At 36.5% G+C, this 21,676-nt stretch overlaps 1 protein-coding gene across 2 annotated transcripts in view; it reads left to right on the plus strand.

The window, feature by feature from the left end:
- The first annotated feature begins 906 nt into the window (after positions 1–906).
- The window catches only part of LOC102579913 (vacuolar protein sorting-associated protein 18 homolog), a 68,217-nt gene continuing 47,447 nt past the window's right edge, over positions 907–21,676 (plus strand). The window contains exons 1-14 of one of the 2 annotated variants that reach the window (XM_015315330.1): positions 2,120–2,294; positions 2,380–2,410; positions 3,760–3,923; positions 6,115–6,327; positions 6,411–6,550; positions 6,739–6,834; positions 8,992–9,059; positions 16,036–16,137; positions 16,306–16,450; positions 17,847–17,990; positions 18,082–18,201; positions 18,377–18,433; positions 18,998–19,057; positions 20,088–20,195. In XM_015315330.1, coding sequence (XP_015170816.1) covers positions 3,761–3,923; positions 6,115–6,327; positions 6,411–6,550; positions 6,739–6,834; positions 8,992–9,059; positions 16,036–16,137; positions 16,306–16,450; positions 17,847–17,990; positions 18,082–18,201; positions 18,377–18,433; positions 18,998–19,057; positions 20,088–20,195 — 1,416 coding nt within the window. In that variant the 5' untranslated portion in view covers positions 2,120–2,294; positions 2,380–2,410; position 3,760. Of the gene's footprint in view, positions 1,113–2,119; positions 2,295–2,379; positions 2,411–3,759; positions 3,924–6,114; positions 6,328–6,410; positions 6,551–6,738; positions 6,835–8,991; positions 9,060–16,035; positions 16,138–16,305; positions 16,451–17,846; positions 17,991–18,081; positions 18,202–18,376; positions 18,434–18,997; positions 19,058–20,087; positions 20,196–21,676 lie in introns of those variants that run through there. The other variant, XM_006361493.2, reaches the window with a different exon arrangement.

Raw genomic sequence — 21,676 nt, forward strand, 5'->3', positions numbered from 1 at the left:
CTATAAACTAACTAAAAATATATTAACAAAGTAGATTATAAATAATAGGATAACTTTTTGAAATTTTGGGAAGTGTAAAAGCTACTTTTTAGAAAGTTGAAAAAGTGGGGCCCGACGCGTGTTGAACAAAACTTTCAACCTATTTGGTTTATATTGCCACGTAAGCCGAAAAGTGGTAAAAAATTAATTAAAAAATAAGTTCGGGGGTAATAGGACCTTAGTAAAGGTTAGGTGTGTCTCAGGGATTTTGGGCATAGGCTGGGGGTACTTATGCATTTTCCCTTTTCTTTGTATTAAATTTATTTCTCTTTTTCTTTTTGTTGGTTATAGATTTAAGAATAATATAAATAATACTATAAATCACAATAATTAACAACATAAATATTTAAAAGTTATGTTAAAAAAATTCGATTGACTCTTGACATCTATTGGTACCACATAAAATTGGTTAGATGATAAATATATATTATTTGAAATTGACGTAAAAAGTATTATGGATCACAATAATTAATAATTTTAAAAAAATTAAAATATATATAAAAAAATCACTTGACTCCAAAAAATTCTATCAATGTCACATAACTTTGGACATGAAAAGTAATATATATTATTTGAAAATTACATTAAAAAGGTATTATAAATTACAATAATTAATAATTTAATACTATATTTAAAAGACAAAAAAAACTTAATTTTTGAAATTCTATATATGCCACATAAATTAAAACAAAGAGAATAATACATACTATTATTTTAAAATTATGTAAAAAAAAGTACTATAAATTACAATAATTAACAACTTAAAATATTTTTAAAATCATATAAATTTTTTGATAAATTCTCAAATTTCATGATATCACGTTGAGACAAAAAAATTAGTAATATATATTAGGCAGTCGTGTATCTAGTATAAATAGAAGTTCTTCAAATTTGTCACTAAAAACGGAGGATAGAGAGAATTAAGTGAAGTATTTGCCCAAAATCTCTTGCCTGATTCTTCATTTGCCCAGGATTTTGCCTAAAATTCATCGTCTCAAAGGTTTTTCCTCTCTGCATTGAGCCCAAACCCTAATTTTTTGATTTCACAGGAAATCACTCAGTTTCTATTGAAGGTAATCACTCTCCCATTTGACATGTTGACGATTTTGTTTGTTTGAGACATATTAAAGTGAAATCTATAGTCTCCTAGTCTAGTTTTTCCTTTGTGATGGGTCGATTCTTGCTGGGTTTTTTTTGGGTAGTATTATTTCAACACATATAAGATGCTTGGAATACATTTTTACTTTTGAAATTCTTAACATTTTTAGGTTTATCTGTTGCTAATCGGCTATGTGTTCGTTTTATTTTTGGATAATCTTTTTAGATATTTAACTATTAAAGTTGCTTTAAACTGCTTTATGCTTGATAAACTTGGTTCCATTTCTCCCTTGAATGAGAAAAGCAAAAATGACCCGAAGAAATGGAATAAACAAAGGTCCATTCTTGTTTTGTTTCGGTTTGTTGTAACTTAGCTTTTTCTTCTGATATATAAATTTGTGAAACTCTTTTTTGTATACTGAAATTTCCAGAATGTTTATGCCATGATTTAAGGAAAAAGATTGTTTCTTTAGGTAATTTTTTTTTAATCTTCATTTGTGCATTACTGCAACATTCAGGGCATTTTCTTAGTCACCCTTTTTGGTAGACTAGCAGTAGTCATACTAATTTTCCTTAGATGAGATTTGTTCAACCTTATTTGTCTAAAAGTCTATGAGAAAAGGTTGTTGAGGAGGTACTGCAACCACGATTTTCACATATATACTGTGACTTTGAGAGATTCCCCCTAAGAGAATTAGTTTGTATGTTTATCTAATAAATAGGACTAGTAGTATTTAGATCATCTTTGCCTTTTCTTTCCTTTTAGTATTGTCTTTCGTTTATATATGTGCGTAGTTGCTTGACGAGGTAAATGTGGTTACAATTTTTTCTGTGATGTTTTAGAAAATGACCCGATTCAAACGAGGTAGAGGTGGAAAGGGTAGTGGTCTAGTGGACGATGCAATATTGAAGGACGACCTGCCAATTTTAGAGCGTCGAATTCAAATGTCAACCTATCATTAACGCCATGGTTATTTCTTAATCGAAATTACCGCTATCACCATCCGTCTTGTCCATCGGTTCATCTCCATTGCCGTTCATCTCCTCCACTGGGAACTATCCCTCCTTTCTTCCTTTTCCACCACCTAAAACTTCCACCAACAAGCAGTTCCACGAACGGATATGGCCTTTAATTTTGCCTAACAGGGTTAAAAATGGTATTTCACCCGAACTTGACTCGCATTTAGCCCAATTTCGTATCGATACTTCCAGCAAATTTATCTTCTTCATCTCTATTTGCAGCAAATTTCATCTTTTCCGGTGAAATTGACTTGTAAGTTCCCTATTTGTAAACTATTTTCCTTTTCATTAAATTGATGTTAGGACTTCCAGTCTTTTAGGAGTTATATAATACAAATTGTTGATAAAAGTAATTTATGGGATGATCGATGAATTTAATTAGTGTATGGATTTACATTTTGCATCAATTGAAAAGTGAGTAATTCCAGAGCTAAACAGGCTTATTGTTCATGATCCTGTCCTATTTTGTTTGTTAGGATTATTATTTCAGGTGTCAAATAGTATTTTCTTCTTTGACTATGATTTCCTCAAAGATATTCTAAATATTTACAATTGCAAAGATTATGATTTATAATACTTTATATGTAGTTCTAAATACGCAACAACAACAACTACATACCTCTACCTTGAGAGACTGAAGTAGACCCTCGGCTCAAGGAAAAACATTTTAAAACAGGTAGAGTAGTTCTAAAATGTGCAAAAAGAAAAATAAAAAATAAAAAATAAAAATTAACAATGAATCAATGTCCCAACACACCCATTAAGTTAGGTTATTGGTGTCAGACTCCCACAATCTTGCTCTAAGCATTTTTGCACCTTTAGACATAAAGTCGTGAATGAAGACTACTAAAGTCTGATCGGACAAGCAAGAGACTGCAGTTATACTTAATAAACCATACTCCAAACATGTAGGGGTCGTTTGGTGTGTGGAATAAAAATAAATAGTGATGGGATAAAATTTTGTATCTTGTTTGGTTGCCATGTTTGGGATAACTTATCCCACCATTTATATCATAGTGATGGGATAAGATATCCCATATACATGGTGGGATAAGTTATTCCAAGATAGCTAACCCCAGGATTAGTACCCAGGATAACTAATCCTGGATAACTGTTCCCAACCAAACGACCCCGTAGAGTTTACTCTTTGCAATAGTCATGCGGCTATAGCTCCCTCCCATTCGTTTCAAATTGCAAAACCCGGTCTTTTGCATGTCCAATGGAGTTGTTGATTTATCATATTGATATTCCTTGTTTTTTTATTTTTTTGATGACCGTGGTATCCGGCTAGTTTTCACGCACCTTGACTAATTCCACAGGATATCTATCACCTCCAACATCAACATGTACCAAGTAACTCTGTCCTCTAAGGCTAGGTAGACGGAAAGAATCACTTAGTGTTTTTTTGTCTCCATTGGGATTCAAACTTGAGACCTTATAGCTCTCAACCACTTCATTAACTCCTAGGTCACACCCTTGGATGCCTTGATATTACTTGTTTTGATGGCTTAAGTGTTTTGAGAAGTTTTCTTAACTGAAGATTGGGAATACTTTGGCCTGACTGAACTTTTGTTTGGTTTGCTTATGTCATCTCATTTTTAGAATGGAAGGAAGACATCACGTTTTCTCTGTAGATCTTCTTGAAAGATATGCCACAAAAGACCGTGGAGCCATTACATGCATGGCGACTGGCAATGATGTCATCGTTCTTGGAACCAATAAAGGCTGGGTGATCAGACATGACTTTGGAGTGGGTGATTCTTATGGTACGTCTGCATAAAAACTCAATTCTAACGGATATTTGTAATAAAGACACCATGCTCTTACCTTGTATCTTAAAGATACGTGACGTGCGTATCTGTAATTGGTCTTTTAATTCCTTTTTGAGCTTAAAGTCTCATATCCCTGACACTTTTATGTCTTTAGCATAATGTTTCTTTCTTTGTCTCTTTTTCTGGATAGAGGTTTAGTATAATATTTCTTATGCTATACTTGATTGGCTGGAACAGGGTAGACTGGTAACATCCAATATTGTTGTCTTATTAAGGAGTTCAAATAGCAGTCATAGAATAAAACCCAATGAAATATTAAAATGTGATGAACATGCTTGGAGTTGCGTGTGTGGGGGGGAGGGAGGGGGGGTGCATTTATTTATACTTTTCCTGATAAAGAAAATGCATGGAATTGGTTTTGAGAGAATGCTAATGTAGTTGAATGATTCTCACACAAATAATGCCTCCTCAGTATATCACATTCAAACTTTGGTGCTCACATTTGGATGCTGATGGTGTCAAAGCTCATTTTCTACCACTTTCAGAATTAGCTGTGATGGTCTTTTTGTCATTTTTCATTCAATTTCATGGCTCTCGTTTTATGTCTTTTAGTTCTACTTTTTTTCTTCTTTTTTACATTATGAAAGTGTTGAAGCATTTCTCACAAACAAATTTTGAAGTTGAAGTTTATGAGGCAGATGATTGTCACAGAGCTTGATGTTGGCTGGGGTGATGGTCGATGTCTTCTGATGGTGTTCATAATGAACTATAATTTTACATAGGCAGGGGGAGAGATATATAGAGAGATGGTGTTCTTCTCTTCCTATAATTTTATAGGCTGGGGAGACCTTCTGACTTTCCCTTTTAGCTCCTACGTTTTTTCAAAACAACTACTAGTTAGATTTTGTGACAGAAAAGATTGACCATGTATGAAGGTCTTATAAACGTGAAAGCCTTAAATTTTTCTTAGAACACTTAATGATAGTGACTTCAAATAAAGAGTATACTAAGTTCTTCCTTGCAGATTTGATGCTTATTTGGTTTTACGTTGCTTTTGGCAACACAGACCTTTTGCTATTTTCTTATACAACTTTATCCTCCTTCCTTTTGTGGAACATGTGCTTGTGTTAGGTTGTTGGGTTTAAGGGAGAATTCACAATTTAAACCTATCAGGAAAAAAAGGAGGAAGAAATCACTTTTTTAGCCCTTTGCATCTGGCAAGAGTTGATGCAAGAAAGTTCAACAAGTAGCTTTGCTGCATTTTTTCTGGAATGGAGAGTGATTAGAATATGATTGCGGCGTTAGGCAGAACGAACATTTGAGACCTACTGATGTGACCTAATGATCAAGAAAGTGGGATGCAAATCATGAGAAACAAGGCCTTACTAAAAAAAAAAATAACCATGAGAAACAAGGGTTCGAACCTGTAGTGCTGGGGAAAACACTACGTGATTTCCCCCCATCTATCTAAAGTGTTAATGGACATAGTCACCCAGTACTTGTGTTGGTGGATGGTAGCCAGGACCTGGTAAAATAGTCAAGGGGCACACAATATGGCCCATACACTACCTTTGTGCCCAAGAAAAAAAGATGAAGTGAAAATAGGCAATAACTCTTTGAAGTGTATAATCAAGGTTTTGGATGGTATGGGTTAAAGTATTCCTATCATGCTTTGTTGTAATTAACACATCTTGTGTGTTATTGCGTCTTAATCTTTTATTCCTTTGGCAAATATGATCTTTCTTTTTGTGAACTTCTCCTTGAACTAAGAAAGATCATTGGGATGCATTGCATACTGTGAACTTGGTTCTACTTTTCTTTTGTTCGGAGAGAAATGCAACTTTCCTTTTCTCGAGGTTATTTGTTTATGACACAACTTAAAAAGAGCTTCAATTGAAATTTATAAATGTTGTGCTATGAGACCTCTGGGGAATGCTTTCTTGAATCCAGTGTTGACTGTGATTAAGTTTTGGACCTCTACATAACGAAACATATCTTGGCGACACTTATGTTACACTACTTGTGTCAGATCTATAAGGGAAATAGGTTAATTGTATTGGCAGTGTTGACTGTGATTAAGTTTTAGACCTCTACATAACGAAGCATATCTTGGTGGCACTTATTTTACACTACTTGTGTCAGATTATTAGGGAAATAGGGTAATTGTATTGTATTATTTTTGCAGATATAGATCTCTCTGTTGGCAGGCCTGGGGAACAATCAATTCATAAGGTTTTTGTTGACCCTGGAGGGAGCCACTGTATTGCCACTGTTATTGGTAGTAGTGGTGCCGATACATATTATACTCATGCTAAATGGACAAAGCCTCGTATTTTGAGCAAACTAAAAGGTCTTGTTGTCAATGCTGTCGCCTGGAACAGACTACATATAACAGAAGGTAGGTCAGTGTTTCCTAATTAAGGACACTCAGAATAGTTATGCTTTCTTTTTCTTCATTTTAAATGTGAATAATGGTTTCAGCTTCAACTAGAGAAATCATTTTGGGTACGGACAATGGTCAACTTTACGAGATGGCTGTAGATGTAAAGGATAAAATGGAGAAGTACATTAAGTTACTATTTGAACTTAAAGAACTACCTGAGGCATTCACTGGTTTGCAGGTTCAGTGCTTTCTGGTTTCTTGCTTCCTTATTTTCCTTCTTTTAACTTCTTTCCCCTAAAAGGAGAAAGCACCCAAGTGACTTACCTGTTTCCTTTTCGCTCACTTCTCAATTTAATCAAGTAGCTCATTTCATTTCATACCGAGATGATGTTAATGAAAGCCTTCCTTTCTTTCGTCTTCTTGTAGATGGAAACAGCAAGTGTGCACAATGGTACCAGATTTTATGTGATGGCTGTTACACCTACTCGACTTTACTCTTTCACAGGGATTGGATCACTTGATGTAAGTTTTTATTTAGTAGTAATCATTTCTGCTGTTTGACTGACTACTTCCCCTCAACATCTTCGTTCTTTTTCTTATCGATTATTAGGCTTTTCTGATTTGACTTTCATCTTTAGTTTACTAGCACGTGGTGCTGCCAAATACTAAATAGCTTTTTTCTTAATTAAGTTCCGAGTTTTTCTATGTTTTCCTTCGTGCAATTTTCATTGTTATTTTGTTGAATATCTTTATATGTGTGATTTGAGTTTTGACTGGTATGGAATCATCTTTGAAATCTATATCAAGAACTTTTAGCTTTTCATATTGACAAACTGTGCTTCTTTAGTTTGGAAACTTGAAATTGTTGGGCACGTCTTGGTACACTTTGCTAATCCTGCTGCCTTGACTTCTTTTTACTTCGTTGAACATTTCAACTTGGTACACTTACTTTCTTGTGGTCTTTCTTTTCCTTATTAACTAAGTACACAGAATCTTGTGTATTGTTGAAGAGGTTTTGAACAGAGTGTAGGACTTCATTTTTTTTTGTTTTTTTTTTTTGAAATAGGTAACTTTGTATTCACACAAAAGACCTCATCAAAATCGATGAGGTGGGATTTACAAACCCCCAGGGGGTGCCATCATACTCAAATCCAAAAAGACAAAACTAACTTTACAATTGGCTTTTAAACTCCACAAGGCTATCTACTTCCCCCACTAAATTTTGCTTACACCAAAAATACAAAAGACTAAGGCATTTCATCTTGATCTCCTCTAGGCTGCTAACCTTTCCTTCAAAACATCTCCCATTCCTTTCCTTCCATAGTGTCCACCATATGCAAGCAGGGATATTTTTCCACCAATCTTCTTTTGATCCTCTCTTTCCGATTCCTTGCCAGTGTGTTAGGACCTCAAAAGTGGTTCTGGGCATTGTCCAGTTAACCCTGAGTATACAAACGAACATGTTCCACAGATCTGTAGCTATCTTGCAATGCAAAAACAAATGACCATTTACTTCAGCCTTCTGTCCGCACATGTAGCACTTTGAACAGATCTGTATACCTCTTCTTTGTAGCACTTCATGGGTGAGACAAGCTCTTCTAATTACCAACCAAGTGAAACATGCAACTTTTAAAGGAACCTTAATTTTCCAGATTAATTTCCAAGGCCAAACTGTTGTCAGGAGATGATTGGTATTCCTCTCCCAATAGCATGATTTAACTGTAAAAACCCCTCTGCTATGCAGTCTCCAAACTGGTTTGTCCGGCTCTGTGACAGTGCCTGGAAACAAGTTTAAAGCATGCAGTAGGTCTGCTACTCTTCCAACCTCCCAATCATTTAGAGCCCTTCTGAACATAAGGTCCCAACCTTGAGGGGTCCACATTTGCGCTATAGTGTCATTCTGCTGTAGACTGATAATGTACAGATCGGGAAAAAGTATCCTCAGATTTACGTCACCTAACCAGGTCTCGTTCCAGAAACTGGTCTTCAAACCATTCCCCACTCTGAAGGTCACCTTTGCACTGAAATCAGGCCACATTCTCCTGATGGTTTTCCATACAGAGCACCCAAAAGTGCCATTCACCTCTTCAGTTATCCAGTTGCTTTGTAGGTCATATTTCTCTGCAATAAACCTCCTCCATAATGCCATATCTTCACAACAGAATCTCCACAACCATTTTTGCAGCAGGCTGGTGTTCTGAGTACTCAATTTCTTAATGCCCAGACCTCCTTGTGCTTTGCTCATTGTCACCTCTTCCCATTTAACCAGGTTGTATCCTTGCTTCTCTTTATTTCCTTGCCAGAGGAAGACCCTTCTCAGCTTGTTGAGTTTCTTTCCAATACTTTTTGTTCCCAACAGCTCTGCTGGATCAAGTTGTACAAAGCTGTTGATCTATTCCTTTGGCAGCTGTTCCTGTAGATTTTATGTGCTGTAATATCTTTGCTTGGCATCTTTCATTCTCTACTTAATTATCTCCATCAGCACCTATATAGACCTGCCCATGAATTAAAAAATTATTAAAATTCTCCAAACCCTTTGTGCCTTAACTCTCCATTGAGATTCGGTTTGTTGGATATTAATACCTGTTATTATTGTAATAAAGTTTTGCTAGTTCATTGACATATCATGATCTGATGATCAATACATTTCATTGAATTGATTCATTTTGGTTTGCGTAGGCGATTTTTGCAAGCTATGTGGACCGCACAGTTCATTTCATGGAGCTTCCTGGTGAAATACCTAACAGGCAAGTTCCTTATTAATGAGATTGTCAAAACAATTGGAAGGAAGTCAGTCTTTTACTTAAATTTTTAGATGACCTAGAGCCACATAATTCAACATCGCAGTAGAAAATATATTTGAAGAAAGATAATAAACACTTCCAAGCGCTTGGGGTAAGTGACGAATCGGTCGCCACCGGAGGGACCTGCCATAGACATAATATAAATGAATAAATTTAGGGAGCAAAAATTATCAGGAATTATTTTCATTAACTACATGAAAAATGAATAACAATTTCAGACTCCCATGATATGGTGACCCTTAGCAAAAAACAGGGTGGGCTGGGCATAAAGAAGCTAGGTGCACAGATTGAAAGTCTACTGAAGAAATGGTTATGGAGATTTTGTTGTGAAGATATGGCACTATGGAGGAGATTCATTTCACAAAAATATGGGCTTCAGAATAGTTGGACTACTGTGGAGGTGACTGACGCTTTTGGATGCTCTGTGTAGAAAACACTTGGAAGATTGTGGTCCTCTTTCAATAACAACCTGAAGTACAGAATTAAGGATGGGGAGAAGACAAGTTTTTGGAATGAACTGTGGATTGGGGAAGAGGATCTGAGGACTACTTTTCCAGATCTATACATCTTGAGCTTGTAACAGATGGATAAGGTGGCACAAGTATGGAGTCCTCAAGGGTGGAACTTGATTTTCAGGAGGGCCATGAATGATTGGGAAATAAATAGAGTAGCTGATTTGCTGCAGATTCTAAATGCTTACCCGGGAGTAATTGTAGGTTATGATTTGCCGATGAAACTGCATAGCAAGGGGTCTTTTACTGTGAAATCATGTTACTGGAGATTTAATTTCAGCCAGACAATGACAACAAAATGGCCCTGGAAACTGATTTGGAAGGTAAAAATACCACACACAATCTCATGCTTCAGCTGGTTGGTGGTCAGGAGAGCCTGTTTAACACACAAAGTACTACAGAGAAGAGGTATTCAGATTTGCTCAAGGTGTTTTATGTGTAAGCAATAGGCAGAGATAAATAGTCACTTATTCATTCATTGCAAAACAACTGTAAATCTGTGGAACATGTTCTTCTGTATACTTGGGATAAGTTGGGTAATGCCCAGGAACTCAAGCTGGGAAGGAGTTGGAAGAAGGGGATCATAAGAAGATTGGTGGAGAAGTATCCCAGCATGTGTTTGGTGGACATTATGGAAAGAGAGAAACGAAAGATGTCATGATGGAAAAGCTAGCTGTCTTTATCAAAAAAAAGCTAGCTGTTTCCAGAAGATCAAGATGAAGAGTATAAGTCTTTTGTATTTTTGGTGTAAACATGATATACTCCCTCCGCCCATTTTTAATTATCATGATTTCTTTTTTTAGAGTCAAACTATAAGAACTTTAACTAACAATTTACAATGTATTTTTTCATCATATTGATATGAAAAAAGTTGTAATTTATAGTACTATTTGTATAGTTTTTGAATATCTAATTTTTTTTGTTTAAACATTGAATTAATGTAATCTAATTTAACTTTGAAAATTAGTCAAATTGACTTTCGAAAAGCGCAACATGATAATTAAAAGTGGACGGAGGTAGTAGTAGGGGAAATAGATAGTTAGTTGATTTCATTGGATAATTGTAAAGCCTCCTATCTAGACTTTAATCTTGATGATGCCCTTTGGGGTTGTAAATTCCACCCAATCAGCTTTTACTTGATGGGCTTTCTGGTGTGAATACACAATTGCCATTATTAAAAAAAGAAACAATTTCAGACTCCCATGTGTCGCAAAGCTCCATCATCTCATTACTGCAGGATGTGTTACTGTGGCAGAAACATTCATATGCTGTGTTTGATCCACTATCCTGAAAGTATAGCTAATGTAATTCATTTTTGGTGTAATGTCCCACTCTGACAAATCCAAAATCTCTTTAACAATGATTTTGAAATTACAGCTAGTATAACTCATAACCAGATAATGTCCTGATAACCTTCACCACCTGAACAAATTAATATAGTTAGCATATTGAAGGGAAACTAGCCTTTGGAAGAGAGAGAGAAAGACTTTCTTTTCTCTAGGTTATCTTCAATGGAATAATCTCCTGCAAAAATTAGAGAAAGCTTGATAATGAACATGATAAATACATTGGTAGGAGATAAACTGAGAAGCTTGCTTCCTGTTAGACCTCCCACACGCTCATACTCGCCTCCTCTCAGAAGAGAGATTCAGGGGGGACTCAAGCGTGAGCATATTCCAGCAGCTTCCCAAGGAGGAACTAACTATTATAGGAGTTAACTTCTCCCAAATCTCACCACCCATGTTTCTTCTCATTCTGGTCAACAGAACCATTGCAAACTGATCATTCGAATTTGCGTTCATTTGTGTCCTCCAGTGAGCTCTCTTGAATACTATAATAATCAAATATCAATTAAAATTATTAATTTGAACATCAATATACAATAATGTAGGTATTGGTCTAACATGTCAAAGTTACAATAGAGCTTGTAACTCCCAAACTATTTTGTAGAAACAGAAGGTCTGCCTTATCTTTGCCCCCCTGACTATGGAAAATCTTTCTTTCCATCTCACTCATCCTCTCTTTTACTTGTTATCCTTTCACCTCTTTCCTTTGTGATCTTTTCTGGATCATTCTTGATATCCTAGAAATTGCAAATATGGTGAGGAAGCTGCTTTTCATCATAGGTCACAAATCTTTCGAAGTCAGAATGATCCTAACTGAAAATAACTATTGGTTTGAATGAGTTGAAAGAAAACAAATATTTGTTAGTAGGATACACATGAGTGTAAAGAAAATGAAAATGCTCAAAGGCTAACCCAAGTATTTGAATATCTACAATTTTGGGCACACAAGTTTGGAGCTGTTGGACAACTTTTGCATATCTACTGTCAGATTTTCCAATTCGGTGAATGGTTCGAACCATAAGACTGAATTACCTGTGATACCTGTGCCCATAGAAATCACGGAGCTACCCATTAATAGTAATAGAATTCCCAAAGGGTGTTCTTCCTTCCAAACGTTGATTTAGACAAGGGAATCCCTGTCACGACCCAAATCCCCTTGGTTGTGATGGCATCCGACTATCCCAAGCCGGGTGAACCACGGTATTCATCGATCCAAATTAAATAAGCGGAAGTAAATCACTTAGGCCTAACAGTCCCCGATAAAGCTGCTAGTACCAGGTGAACTCATATTGGCCAAAGTGGAAGAGAAGAAAATGGTAGAGAGATTCGGCATGGTGCTCACTGAACCTTCGTAATATCTAACAAGTCGAGTCTTATGTCGGTCATATAGAACACCAACACATAGAAAAAGGGATACTCGAAAATGACTCTTTTCTAGTTCTCTTTCCCTCAGCCATCAATCCCTGTGCTAGTTGTTGCAAATAAGTCTGATCAGCCCTAGAATATGTTAGTTAGAAGGAATTGCAATGGGTAGGAACTCGAAAGAGTCCTCCAATTACTCCAGCGCGGGAAATTAATGATTGAAAGTTAGGTATAAAATCATGCTACTCCCTGATAACTTCTCCTCTTAATGTGCCACTTTTGTTGACCACAAAAATATGAATTCAACTATTATCATATAAAAGTCTTTTTAAGTCCTTTTTTAATCCTTGTGTAAGTAGTAAGTGCATAGAGAAAAAAGGCAGCTCACTGCACTAAGCTCCCGCTATTCATGGGGTCCCGGGAAGGGCCGGACCACAAGGGTGTATTGTATGCAACCTTACCATGCATTTCTGCAAGAGGTTGTTTCCACAGCTCAAATCCATGACCTTCTGGTCACATGAAAACAACTTTACCCGTCACCCCAAGGCTCCCTTTCAAAGTAGTAAGGTGTATGACTAACAAAAAATTCATCAAACAACACAACTGTATATATAGATGCAAGTATGCTTTACATCTCCTGCGAGATCTATGATCTATGTCTGTTCTGTTATTTACATCTAAATGCATCTAAACACACATCTTTGGAGGTACTAGTACTTATAACTGTATTTTTGTTTGACAAGGTTAGTAATTTGTTGAAATGTGTGAGAAAACTTTGCATACAAGACATATACCCTTGTAGAGAATCTTACGGAAAGACTTGGTTCTCCACAAACAACACTAAGGGTGTGTTTGGTACGAAGGAAAATGTTTTTCAATTTCTCATGTTTGGTTGACTTAAATACTTTGGAAAGTGTTTTCCAAATCAACTTATTTTTCTCAAATTTAAGGAAAATGACTTCTCTTTAAAAAGTAAGGAAAACATTTTCCAAAATCATTTTGAACCTCACACCTCAACTTTCCATCCTAACTTAAATCTCGAGTACCGATTCTTAATACTAATCCGAGATATTATCAATTCAAGACCTGACTCTCAACCTCGATCCGAGACCCAACCCCCAAGTTTTGGATTTAGTCGGGGTCAGATCTCGAGTTAGAATTAGAGGTCGAATTTAGGGTTAAGTGTCAGGTTCGGGTCCCTAATCAATTGTTGGTATGGGATTTCGAGTTGGGTGTTAGAGTAGGGTTTTGGGTTGAGAGTTGATGTTAGGTATCATGTTATGTGTCAAAGTCGGTTTTGGGTTAGGAGTCGAGTTTGTCTCATGTCAGGTGTCGGATTTGAGTCCTAAATCGATAGTCGAGGTCGGATGTCAGGAACTGGGTCGAGAGTTGGGGTTAGGTCTCGGGTTGGAGTTGGGTTATGATTTGGAAGTCGAGACCTCAGTCGGGAGTTAGGGTCGGGGTTGGGTTCAGATTCCGATTCAAAGTAGACCAAGTTGAAATTTGGGATCAAGAGTTGGGGTGGGGTCTTAGGTTAGGTGTCGGGGTCGGCTCTCAAGTCAAGTGTTGATGTCGGGGTCGAACCTCGAGGTTGGGTCTCGCATTGGGAGTTGTGGTTAGGGTCAGGTCGAGTGTCGGGGTCGTGTTAGGTCTCAAATCAGGGTAGAGGTTGTGTATTAGGTCGGGGTTGGGTCTCGGGTCGGGTGTCGGGCTCAGGTCTCGAGGTTAGGGTTGGGTCTCGGGGTCAGGGTCAAGGTTTAGGGTCAAGTGTCGAGCTCGAGTCTCGGGGTCGTGTTCGGATCTCGAATCTTTGGTTGTGGTCGGAACTTAGGTTGGGTATCAGAGTCAGGGTTGGGTCTCGTGTTGGGGTTGGAGGTCGGGGTCGGATTCTATGTCAAAAGTTGGATCTTGAGTCGGATGTTGAGGACAAGAGTCGGGGTTGGGTTTCGGGTCGAGGTTGGATCTTGAGTCAAGTTCAAGTTTGGATTTTGGGATCATATTCTAGTTCGAATGTCGGGTCTCTAGTGGGGTTAGGTCCTGGGTTGGGTCTTGGGATTGTGTCTTGATTCAATGCATGGTTAGGGTTGTGTTCCAGTTCAAATGTGGGTTCCGTGTGGGGAGTAGGGGTCAGGTGCTGGATCGATTATCGGGGTTAATTTTCAGGTTAGAAACTATTTTCCTAAAAAAGTACTTTCTAGTCTCTAGCAAAAAATAAAAGATATTTTCTGAAAAAATATTTTTGATTCACCAATCATACACTAGAAAATATTTTCCGCTCACCAACCAAACATGAGAAAATAAGTTAGAAACCAACTTATTTTTCAAGAAAATATTTTCTATGAAAACATTTTCCATGGAAAACATTTTCCTTCATACCAAACACACCCTAAGTCATCAGTATTAACCGAAATGTCAAAGATGCTTTATAATGTGCATAAACAAAATCAAACAGAAATATTTCTTCAATATGCTCAAATGAATTTTCCGTCCCTTAAAAAACCCTCCTATTTGTGTCTCTATATTTTCCACATGATTGCTTGAGGAACAACTTGTCACACTTTCCTTTATCCAATTTTCCTTCTAAATTTGCATCCCAGTACTTGTAACTTATTAACTCAAACTTAAAATCAAACGTCATTTTTGATGCGTAAAATTTGATTGATCAGACATATGTCAAGAGCTTGGTTCTTTATTGTGGCATGTGCACTGACTGACAAATACACCCTCCTGTGTTCCACCTACCCTCACTCCAGTTCACAGCAAGTGATGTTCCTTTTTCATCATTTTATATTGTTGTCACAACTTTCATCGTCTGTGAAGACACTTTTGAGCTTGCACCATAATAGACTAACTATCATTTTATATAAATTGTTAATTTTTTTTTAAGAACTTGTAATTGTATTCCTCAGCACTAAGGGTTATGCTGGCAACCTCCAAAAAGATATCAACAGTGAAATGGTAAAAACTAAACAGCAGAAAAAAAAAACTAATTACCGAAATCCTAAAAGCTCTACCAACTGGACAACATCCTCTATGTACTTTACACCAGATAATGGAGATTGGCAGTACAGTTACCCTTAATTTTCTGTAGAGAGCTAAATCTATCCTCAAAGCACCTTCCATTCCTTTCTTTCCATACTGTCCACCAAATACATGCAGGGATTGCTCCCCACCATCTCTTTTGTGACTTGCTACCACCTTTCCTAGAGGTCTCCAGTGTGTTCTGGCATAGTCCACTTGATACCACAGAGACTATAAAAGAGTGACCATGAGTGGCCAGTCACCTTGCAGTGCACAAATAAGTGGCTATTTGTCTCTGCATACTCATTATAAAGAAAACATCGCGATGCTATCTGGATTCCTCTCTTCTTAAGGGCATCATGTGTTAGGCAAGCTTTTCTGACTACCAGCCAAGTGAAGCATTTGATTTTAGTAGGGACCAGACAATCCCACCCCTTTGACCATGGACCTATACTGCCTCCAGATTGCCCCAAGATTTCCATCTTATACAATCTGTTCACAGTGAACACCCCATCAGTAGTATGTCTCCATCTAATAGTATCTGGATCTGGAGAGGGGCCTCTGAACTTGTCGATTTCCTTCAACAGACTAACTTGTTAATTTCCAAGTACATACAAAACATACTGTGTTTGTTTATTTGCAAATGATGTTAGGAGTTATTGGGTTCTCTTCTTTCAGTGAACTGCATTACTTTATCCAGCAAAGGAGGGCTGTACACTTCGCATGGCTTTCTGGAGCAGGTATCTACCATGGTGACCTAAAATTTGGAGCACTACATAGGTAGATTTACCACCTGTTGTTTATTTCTTTATACTTCTTTGGTTTGTTTCAATCCCAATTTTTTTCATCTCTGGCCTTAATGCTCAAAATTTATTTGAACTTCAGAGTTCTATACATAATTATTTTTTTGTTGATAATTTTCTACAATTGTTGAAAACCTCACTGTAGTTCGCCAAATGGGGATGAAAACTTTGTGGAAAACAAAGCTCTTCTGGACTACTCTAAATTCTCTGAAGGAGTTGAAGGTGTCAAACCTAGCTCTCTGGCTATGTCCGAGTTTCATTTCCTACTTCTCATTGGTAACAAGGTTAAGGTGTGTTAGTGCTACTTCCATGACTTTGTTTCTGTGTCTACTTTTAACCTTTTAATAGATCAATTAGTTGTAGCAGTTTCTAAAGTTGGAATTATTGTTCATGCATGCCTATGTCTATATGCAATATATGGCTTGGGGTTTTGCTATGCTCAATCCAAAGACTGGAATTATATGAAATTTTTTGTTTGGTTGTATATCGTATAATTACGTACCAAAAAAATGCACATGTAAGTTTGATGTTATGGAAGCAATAATTATGAGGTATACATACATTCTTCCATATTTGAGTTATTATCACTTTGGAAATTCTTTAGTGTGTCTACCAAATACCAATCGTATATGTGTTAGCCATAATGTTCTAATGTAAATTTTAGCTGCTTTTTCACTAAGCTTAATGATTTCATGATATTAAACAAATATTGGTTTGTTGCACATGAAGAAACTAGGATGTAATTTCCTTTTTCTTCAACAGAAAAGGGCAGCTGATGCAAATTCTTAGCTTTAAACATGATTATGTGGAAGTCTTAGACTTAATAAGGCTAGCGATGATATACTTAAATTTCTCACTGCACACCTCTATTTTGTCGGTGTTGATATTGATGACTAAGTTTGCTTTAACTTTTAGGTTCATGTAATGTACACCACTTAGTATTTTCGATACCAGTATTTGTATTCTAAAAGATAAAATAGGGTAAATCAACCCTAAGTTGACATGAAAAACTCCATTTTATTTTTGATGAAGTAAGATAATATCATGGATAAGGCATCAGGAAGATTCCAAAATTACAGAAGACAAAAAGTCTGTTAAGTCCAAAACAGAAGACCAAAAACACTATTAGCCCCAATGTATGAGTGCCTATGCTAGAACCAGGGAACTATCAAAGTCCAAAAAATTGTCAAGACTATTAACAGGAATAAGAAAAATTCCAACTGAATGAACTAACTAGACATCTAGCCTTCAGTGAGTGTGCTGGCATTGATATTCCATCAAAACAGAAAAACTCCATTTGTCATAGTATCTTCTTTCGTCTGCCATTATCCACTTAATTTTATATATCTTAGGAAAAATACATTTCATGGTTAATTTGTTCTGCAAGACCACTGAGTGTGTGTTTTTCTATTGGGTAGAAGTTAGTCTATAACAATATTGCTTTGCAGCATTAATCTAAGCTGTTGCCATATTAATCTTGTTCTACATTGTTAAATATGTGGATGCTAGAGGTTCTCCCTTTACCACATGACAGATCACAGAAGACAGTTAGAAGAACAAGTGAACAACAATTTACGACAAGGGCAACCTGAACTCCCAATTATTGAGCAAATCACTTGATTCTGAATAATGGACATTTCACCTTTGAATACCTTGTATAGTTATGCTATAGTTGACGTTTTGTAGGTGGTGAACAGGATAAGTGAACAGATAGTAGAAGAACTTTATTTTGATCAGACATCTGATGCAGTTTCAAGAGGTATTATTGGCTTATGTAGTGATGCCTCAGCTGGGTTGTTTTATGCATATGACCAAAATTCTATTTTCCAGGTGCAGTAATAGTCATTGTCCTAAATCTTATGTGATGTGGTAGTACCATTATATTTCTGCTTCAGTTTCTGAATCGACAATCTGAATTTAGGTGTCTGTAAATGATGAAGGTCATGATATGTGGAAAGTGTACTTGGACTTAAAAGAATATGCTGCAGCTTTGGCTAGTTGTCGTGATGCCCTGCAGAGAGACCAAGTTTATCTGGTTCAGGTAGTGGCTGATTTGAACTTGTTCTTTTCTGCTGGGATATATGATGCTCTTTTTTTTTTTTGAATGTTTCGCCTCATTTATAACTGTCCCCTAATCATAAACAGAAGAAACTCTTATTGTTTGTGAGGCTGAATATTTTCTTTTGGTTTTTCATCATAGACCTCATGTTATGCAGGCTGAAGCTGCTTTTGTTGCCAAGGAGTTCCTCAGAGCTGCATCATTCTATGCAAAAGTATTTAATCTACTTATTTATTTTTTACTTCCATTTTGTGGTTTCCATTTCTTTGTACCTTCGTAAACTTGATCCGTGTCAACCAGCCAATGCCCTTAAAAAAATCCGATTCTTGTTCGCTAAGTTCAAATTTCATTGCGACCAGCAAAAGGGAAATTTCTACAAACTTTTGTAGCAATCAGTGTCTATGTCTACTCAATTCTACAAAGACCACTAGATTTTGTTTCCTGATAAATGAAAATACTTTCATCTATCATACCCCAAGGGAAACACCTGATAAATCTTCTTTGCAAGGTCAGCTTCAGATAATCCCTTACATTTTCAGTAGTATCAAATTGATTACCGTCTTGAATATTTCCTGTAAAAACTACGTCTCTGCATTAAAATTATGTCCCTTGGGCCTAGATATTGCTTGAGGATGAATTGATATACAAGGTGTAAGTGCAACTCGTCATTCATGTCCCTTTTGTTTTCTTTTATGTTTGACATAGGAGGCTTACTAAGTAATCCATATTTATTCCTGGAACTGGAGACCTTTCTAATGCAAGGAAATGGATATTGCAGATTAACTATGTATTATCTTTTGAAGAGATCTCGTTGAAGTTCATTAGCATAGGTGAACAGGTATGACCTTTTCAATTCTAGGACACTGATTTATGGTTATGCAAGAAAAGTTTTTTATTTCACTTATTGAAAATAGCTAAAAGGTCAAATTCATCTAAGTTCAATCCATCTTGCTGTTGAAAAAAATATCCATCTTGCTCATTCGAGGCAAGATCTGTAGGAGTATCTACACTGATATCTAAAAAGGAATATTACTTTTCCCGTTCCATTTTTAAGAGACAAGGTTTAGTAGTCTGTAAAAAACTAAGAAGCTTGTTATAACTTAAATATTTCATATTTGGAGTCCGTTGCAGGCGATTCATTATAGGTTATTGTATTTAGTCTTGAGTTACTTGTATGAAATTTCTGCTTATGAAATCCAGATATATCATACTGAGGATTTATATTACTAAACATCATTGGAAAATATGTTTATTTGGTAGATCCTGACTGCAATTTTTGATAATTTAGTATCTCTTCATATTGACAAAACAAATGTTCTTGAATTCCAATTTTCTTTACAGTTTAGAGTCTGTTTCCATTTTTAGTACCTAGTCTTCACCAGGACTTGAGGGATGCTGCTGCTTTTGTTTGTTGTTGTAGGATAGATATTCCAGTGTTGTTTTTAGAACTTTATTGTACTGCTGTGCAGTGCCATCTCATTGCTGGTTATTATTGAAGTTCTTTTATTGCTTTAAAAAATTCTAATGTTTCAGAACCACGGAAGTTTAATTTCTTGTGATTGTCTTCTTGCTTAGTAGTCCTATCATTTTCATAATATGAAGCAATTATTCTTCAGGAAGATAATGAACCTATCTTTGCATAGATATCCCATCCCTTTTACCACAGATCTCTAGTGTTATGTTGCTGCATTTGCACATGTTATAATGAGAGGTATTCCTTGGTCTGCTGTTGAAAGTTAATTTTGTTAGTTTTTTAATTTTTGACATCTGGAAACTTCGAATAGAAAAACAGCCACAAATAACAGAATTAGTAGAAAAAAGAACTAGTTGAAAATTTCTTCCTGGATATAACACCTCTTTGCTTGCAGGATGCATTGAGAACATTTCTCCTGCGGAAGCTTGATAATCTTTCAAAGGATGAAAAATGTCAAATAACAATGATTTCAACATGGACAACTGAATTATATCTTGATAAGGTTCATCTCTTTTTGAACTGAGCTTGGTTGATTAAAAGTTTGGTTTCTTTTCTTTTCCTTGGTTTCATAAACTGTAAATTTGTTCTGATGCCAGCATTGAAAATATCTCTGTTTCCAGTTCCTATTATGTATAGGTCAAACTCGGATTATCCGACTTACAACATGTCTTTGTCACCTGTACTGGTGTCTAGCACAGCGGTTGGAAAAAGTTCTAAGCAATATTCTATAGGATAGGGGATGGTTAAAAAACCAATCTTATTAATTGGGAATTTTGACATTCCTAGTAAGGGAGGTGTAGTGGTTAGGAACTTGAGGGTATTTAGTAGAGCCATACTAAGAACATGGCTTTGGAAATTATTTGTGAAGGATCATGGGTTGTGGTCATTATCTAAAAGATAGAGCTCAAATTGGGGATAGAGAACCAATCAAATTATGCAACCATATGGAGATCTATGAATGAGTATGACGAAAGGAAATGGTGTTGGAATCCGCTCCTGGAAGCAGAAATGGTCCTACGTGGTCTTCTCTTCCCCAAACCCCATGTATACTGGAAGTTTAGCATACAGTGCTGTTCTTTTTTAGCCTTAAGGACCCACCTCATTCAAGTTCTGGATCTGCCCTTGGCCCTTGCTAATCCACTTGCTAGCTTCCAACTCATTTTAATAAGTTGTCACCTTTTTTGATGAAGTAAAGGATTTCATTAAAGAGCATCAGGGTGATGCTAAAAGCAAAAGTGTACAAAGAAAGAGAGTTAGTTCCCTTACCTGAGTACTAAGTTAGGATCAAAGAGCTAACAAAATCCAAAAAACTGTCAGCACTATTAGCAGGAGACAAAAAGTTCCAACTAAACAGATTGACTAGGCATCTAGCTTTTAGAGTATGGCTTGGAATTGAGATCTCATCAAAGCATCTGTGATTTCGTTCATTCAAGACGCACCAAAAAATTACTGCTGGAATCAGTCTCTAGATCTGTCACGCCCCAAGCTACCCCCAAGACGCGGACATGGGACCTAGGACCACAAGTGATCCCAAGCTAACCCTGCTGGCATGATCATGAGCATACTAAAGATAATAAACTGATGCGGAAGCTAAATCATAAATAAATCTGAAAAGATGGGGAATACCCATATACTATAACTGAATATATCAAATCTGAGAGTTTAATACAAAAGAAATATATTAACTCAATACTAAGCTGAATCTATCTATGTCTGAAATAAGCCTCTAAACTGACTAGAAATGTTGGGACATGCCCCAACTAGATCTAGCAAAACTGAAACTGAAGACTAAAAGCGATAAAGATAAACATGTCACTAGTCCTCGAAGAATGAGGACTCACCACTGATGCTGCTGAACTGAAGATCGGGAATCGATCTAAGCGTGATCTGGATGCTGAGAACCTGAACCTACATCACGAGAAAATGTAGCGCACGTATGCGTCAGTACTTGAAAGGTACTGAGCATGCAGGACAGAGTAAAGC

The sequence above is a fragment of the Solanum tuberosum genome, unplaced genomic scaffold (assembly GCF_000226075.1).
Source record: "Solanum tuberosum cultivar DM 1-3 516 R44 unplaced genomic scaffold, SolTub_3.0 scf00360, whole genome shotgun sequence".
NCBI lineage: Eukaryota > Viridiplantae > Streptophyta > Magnoliopsida > Solanales > Solanaceae > Solanum > Solanum tuberosum.